Below are 6,248 nucleotides of genomic sequence, written 5' to 3' on the forward strand. Positions count from 1 at the left end.
CAAACAGGAATTAAAAATTAGGTTTGCTCAAGCTTATTTTATGTTTTTTTTTCTATTTGTACTGTTAAATGAAGGTTTATGTAAGGAAAGCTGACCCAGAGTTCAGTCATTATTTCCACTTTTCCCTTATACCACATATTAAATAATTAAGTAGGACAGTAGCCTACTTATATTACAGGAGTTTCGTCTATGACAAATGTACTTCCACAAGGATAAAATTACTGTAGGTCACCTGTACTGAAAAATAAGTCGTTATGTACGCTTTTTTTTTTAAGTTTAATGATTTGCGTGTTTTTATTATTGTTATCGTCACGTCATAATGTTCACCAATTATAATTTACTGCGCAAAATGAAAACCAAACGTCAGAAATAAAGATCTACATTTTATTATTTAATTATAAAACCCTCCTAGTCATTTAAGGAGTCCTTGTTACACGTATTTACTATTATAATAACAATAAATTATGTATAGTTACATGCAAGTAGCCTAATCCTAACCCTAACCATAGAGTAAGTAAACAGTTTATTAATGTTACTCAGTATTTAAATGTATAATGACACTGTAACAAGGACACCTTAAAATAAAGTGTAACCCAGTCATGCACAGTTGTAAGTTTTGTTTCGTCACAGACTATCATAAGCAGTCGATTCTGTTTGTGTTTTACCTCCTAGATTTGTAATACTGTACAGTAGCCTATAGTGTGAGTGTAGAAGTGTAAACTTTAGGACACTGCCATCGTGTGGAAACACATTGTATTATTTATTTTTTTATATAATATTATCTCTCTCTTTTTTTTTTTATTCTCACTGGTTTACATTCATGCACAGTTCACTCTTGCTCGTAAATCGACCATCTCGACGCCCCTCGTGTTGTCCTCCGCTTCTGAGATCAGCCTCAGTTTTGTACTGCAGTCATTGAGACGCGCAGCCATTTTTCAGCTGGTCAAACTTTTTCTCAAGTATTTTATTGCGAACACAGGATCCGTCAGTGGTGGTCTCAAAGGTAAGATACGCATAGGACATATTCATTTACTTAGTTTACCTATTTGGCCTTTTCTGTTCGCTTCTGTCTTCTGCTTGCAGTTCATATCGATTAACGTAAACAACATACATACAATAATAAGCTGTTGTAAAGTTTTAATTTCTTTAAACCATCTTCTACAAAGCTATTTAGAGACTGAGAGTTCAGAATAGAATGGTGTATTACGATGTATGCGTCAAAACACTCTATATTTAATCAATTTTCAATATATCAGTCATTTGCAGGGTCTGCCATGTATCTTGAGGAGATCTCCCACACGACTGGAGTGACTTTGGTTCTCTGTGCCTTCGCTCTGCTTTTGCTGGTTCTCCATGGTCGACGGAGAGAACCAGGCTGCTCCTTGCCTCCAGGTCCCACACCTTGGCCTCTAGTGGGAAACCTTTTCCAGATGGAGGAACAGATCCATTTGTCATTAACAAACCTGAGGGTTCAGTATGGAGATGTGTTCCAGATGAAAATGGGTTCTCTTGTAGTGGTCGTTTTGAGCGGCTATTCTACCATCAAGGAGGCTTTGGTACGTAAAGGAGAAGCGTTTGCTGGACGTCCTGACTTCTTTACATTCTCCGCAATTGCTAATGGCACCAGTATGACGTTTAGTGAGAAGTATGGAGAAGCTTGGGTGCATCACAAAAAGATCTGCAGAAACGCCCTGAAGACCTTCTCCCAAGCTAAGTCCCGAGACTCGAGCGCTTCTTGTCTTTTGGAGGAACGTATCTCTGCAGAGGCCTTAGATATGATGGAGGCTCTGCAGAAACAAGCAGATGAGGTTGGAGATTCAGGACTCGACCCGGTTAAGTTGCTAGTGACTTCAGTTGCCAATGTGGTTTGCACTCTGTGTTTTGGGAAGCGGTATGCCCATGACGATAAAGAGTTCCTCACCATCGTCAACATCAATAATGAACTGCTGCGCCTCTTTGCTGCGGGAAATCTGGCAGACTTTTTCCCCATTTTCCGCTACCTGCCCAGTCCGTCTCTGCGAAAGATGCTCGAGTACATTGACAGAATGAACAACTTCATGGAGCGCCACATCAGTGAACATCTCATCACCTTTGATAGGGTAATAATGTTGAAATGAACCGATGAGAACAAAAAAGCATTCCTGTAGAATTCTTAACATACAGTATGTATTTCAGACGATTAGCAACCATAGAAAGGATTAAAATAAGCATTTAGGATGCTACATACTGTAATATATGCTCACCACCAATACTGCATTTATTTGATCCAAAGTACAGCAAGAACAGTCATTTTTATTTAAAATGACTGTTTTCAATTTGAATATAATTTAAAATTTAATACTGTAATATAATGTAATATAATAATGTAATATTTTGCCAGTCTCATTCTCAATGTTTTTGTACAGAACTGTATCCGGGACATTACTGATGCCTTAATAGCAATGTGTGAGGACAGGCAGGAGGACGAGAAAACAGCCATGCTCAGCGACTCGCAGATCATCCACAGTGTCATTGACATCTTCGGAGCTGGTAAGAGACCTACAGTCAAGAAAATGAATGTGCACAACATTGTGACTTTAAAAGTAGAACAGAAAAATTGTTTTCTCTCTACATATCCTGAATTATGAGCATGTGCGAATGGATCTAGAAGCATGAATGCAGATCACATTAGGTAATAATAATTTATAAACTATGTCGACATGTTTTATAGAATGTAGAGACACTGCCAGACATAATCACATGCCTTCCAGGGCTGCAGTCGTCCTCCCTTGAGTTGTTATTGCGCTAATAGCTTTGCTTGTGAGAAGCATGCATTTACTGCCAGAACCAGATGTTTTTCTTGGCTCTGTGTTGTTATCACAGGGGAGGCACTTCAGACTGATAAGACTAGAGTTCTTCTGAGAATTTGCTTTAAATGTACAGTATGTTTTTTGTCTTCTCTTGGCTCATTCTATTCAAACTTGTTTCAGTTTATGGATCTTGGTAGTTTTATTTAATTAAAGAGTGTTGAACAAACACCCACGAGGAGCTCATTGAGCAGCTCAAACTGCTCATTTTCATTCTTTTAGCTTGAGAATGTTTTGGGGGTTTCACCACAAATCATCAACCACAACATCTTTTACCAATTTGGTTGCCCACTTGCTAATTGTGACATGTCTCGTGAGGCTATTTAAAGATTTTGATCATAACCGATGCTTTTTTTTCTCATAGGTTTTGACACTATCATCACGGGTTTGCAGTGGAGCCTTTTATACCTGATCAAGTTTCCAGACATCCAGGCTAAAATCCTTCAGGAGATAGGTGATGTCTCAAAAGGGGAAATCGAAACAACATTGTGTTTACTGGAAAACAACACAAAACAATTTCCCATCATGCATATCCCTTTCTTAAGCTGTTCTGCGACATCATGGGGACATTAGATCTGCATTAGCTGTGGTTTGTGGGTTTTAGTGAGACAGACACAGGAAACCAAAATTAAAACACAATTTGATCCACTAATTTGGACGAGGAACTTAAAAGATGCAAGATTGATGGTGAAAGAAGTAAATGTTTTCTTCCTGTGGCCTCTATTTAATTTGGTCTTTTGGAAAATCAGGAGCTTGCCATAAACAGGAAATTGTTTAGTTTAAATGAAATATTATACAGGGTTATTAAGTGACTGCAACCGGAGACATCTGACAGAAATTGAGTAAGATGAACTGCATGCTATTTATGTTTTCTTTTCAGATTAAATATATTAGATCAAATTCGCAAGCTAAGGTTTACAAGCTTGTGTACTTTTTGTCCTAAAATGAAGTCTCTTTTGCAGTAGGTGGGTGGTACTTTGTAAATAATTTGCAGGGGTCAGCTACACATCTACACACAAAGAGTTCATATTTCTGGCCTTCATACCCTCAGGGTTTAGTCCACTCGCTTCTCACATGATTGGTCACAGTAATGTGTTGATGCCAGAATGCCTCTGGAATCCAGTGAAACCAATGAGGTCTGTGACGGGAGCAGAAGTTTTATTTTTTCTTTCAGTGCTAAAACAGTTTATGAGGTCCAAAATAAACCTGGCAAATCCAGTTTAAAGTTCATATGGTATTTCTTCATCTTCTGTTCTGGTCATTTATTATTTGTTGTATGCACTTTTCTAGAAAACCAGGTTGGTATGAACAGGCTACCACAGTTTAAAGACAAGCCAAACATGCCGTACACAGAAGCTTTCATATATGAAGTCTTCCGTCATGCATCCTATATGCCTTTCACCATACCTCACTGGTGAGTCCATGTTTCTCTCTTTATGTTAATGTTATTTTCACTATAACCATAGGACTGTATTGATAAACAGATACCCACATTCCTCTTTTTGTTCTCCTTCATGTTGTCCAGTACAACTGATAACGTTACACTAAATGGATACTTCATCCCCAAAGACACGTGTGTGTTCATCAACCAATATCAAGTCAATCATGACATGTAAGTATCCAGCCACATTCTTTTTTATATTTGTAAGGCTCTCTCCTTATCATTTGAATTACATATATATATATATTGTCTTTATTTAATAAAGGGATATTTGGGGTGATGCTGAGGCTTTCCGACCTGAACGTTTCCTTTCCCTGTCTGGCCATCTAAATAAAACCCTGACTGAGAAGGTAATGATATTTGGCATTGGAATACGCCGCTGCCTTGGTGACAGCTTTGCCCGTCTGGAGATGTTTGTGTTCTTAACCACCCTGCTGCATCGGCTGCACATAGAGAATGTTCCAGGGCAGGAGCTTGACCTGAGCTCTGCATTTGCCCTCACCATGAAGCCCAAGCCTTTCCGAATAAAAATCTCAACTCGTAACTAAGCTATTTCACCTCAGAATGATGGCTAAATACGCACAGATACGCTAATGTTGGGCTTCATTGAACCGCTAAGCTAATTAACCACTACAGTCTATATTTCTCATGTGGTCTGTTCAGCCCATCTGTTACTTGAATATATGCTATTGCACATAATTGTGCACTCTAAGCATGTCCCTCGTTTATTTTAGATAATACATTATAGATAAGCTTCTAAGTTACTGTTTGTGCTTTTAATTAACACTGATATTTGAAGGTGTTATTTCAGTTATTTCAGTGACACTGAAGGTTTGAAGAGGCCTTTCTGTTGAAAAGCTGCTTTGTGTTCAACTGAATAAGTGTGAGAGAATCAGAATTAATGGTTATGGTGATTTTGCATTAATGAAGAAATAATTTTAATAATTAATAAAATGTTATTCAGTTTAATATCAATTAGTATAGTCTCAAATGGTATTTACTATGAAGTTATCATATTACTGAACTCTGTTAACTGTCTAATTTGTAACATCAAGAAATGTAATATATAGGACAAAATTTGCATTTACAACTTGTTTCTTTTTTCAAGTTTGTGAAAAGAGGACTTTTTCAGATCTTACAATAATGCATAAGCTGGTATCGTTGAAGGAAAATTGAGAAGTGTGGGGTTTTAAAAGACATTTATAATTTTTTAATAATGCATTAGATTGATCAAAAGGGATATTAAAGATTTGTACATTGTTAGAAAAAACTATTTCAAATAAATGTTACTGTTTTTAACATTGATAATAATAAAAATATTTCTTGAGCAGCAAATCAGCATATACTGTAAGAATGATCATGTGACCCTAAAGAAAATTCAGCTTGGCCTTCACATTAATAAATTAGATTTTAAAATATATTAAAACAGACAAGTTATTTTAAATCGTACTATTTCACAATACTACTGTTTTTACTGTATTAAGATCAAACGAATGCAGACGTCTTAAAAAAAACATAACCACAGGGTTGAATTCTAGTGTACAATCATTAAATAAACTGAAATACAGTAATAATTATGCATGTCATTTACTTTAAAGTTAAAACTTTAAAGTCAATATAAAGTAACCCTATAGCTCTCTCTCCAGTTACTCTGGCACTTTGTGCATTAATTGCTTTATATTTCCCGTTTACAGGCTGTAAAACAGGAGTCTAAATTTATGGAGATTGCCATTGTCCTCAAACCTGTCATGTCCCCAGGCCACCCTGTGTTTTGCAGTCAGTGTCATTCAGCACAGCCATCTTGCTCTCATTTGGCCATTAAGCTTCATTTATGCTCATTACCTTTTCACACATTAACAGCATAAGTTGGCCAAGTGAGAAATTGGGTTGCATGCGATGGCCTGGACCACCAGTGCATCGGCAATAGCTTGACACGCACGCTTAAATAAGGGGTGAAAAGG

General features: G+C 37.0%; 1 protein-coding gene across 1 annotated transcript; it reads left to right on the top strand.

Annotated features, from left to right (window-relative positions):
- The first annotated feature begins 794 nt into the window (after positions 1-794).
- Positions 795-5,622, top strand: LOC127958555 (cytochrome P450 1A1). The gene is made up of 7 exons (XM_052557454.1): positions 795-1,003; positions 1,257-2,099; positions 2,406-2,529; positions 3,211-3,300; positions 4,137-4,260; positions 4,372-4,458; positions 4,553-5,622. The coding sequence occupies exons 2-7, from the start codon at positions 1,275-1,277 to the stop codon at positions 4,833-4,835; spliced, it is 1,533 nt and encodes a 510-aa protein (XP_052413414.1). The 5' UTR covers positions 795-1,003; positions 1,257-1,274; the 3' UTR covers positions 4,836-5,622.
- Positions 5,623-6,248: the final 626 nt, after the last annotated feature.

This window comes from Carassius gibelio, chromosome B5 (assembly GCF_023724105.1).
Source record: "Carassius gibelio isolate Cgi1373 ecotype wild population from Czech Republic chromosome B5, carGib1.2-hapl.c, whole genome shotgun sequence".
In the NCBI taxonomy this organism is placed as follows: Eukaryota; Metazoa; Chordata; class Actinopteri; order Cypriniformes; family Cyprinidae; genus Carassius; species Carassius gibelio.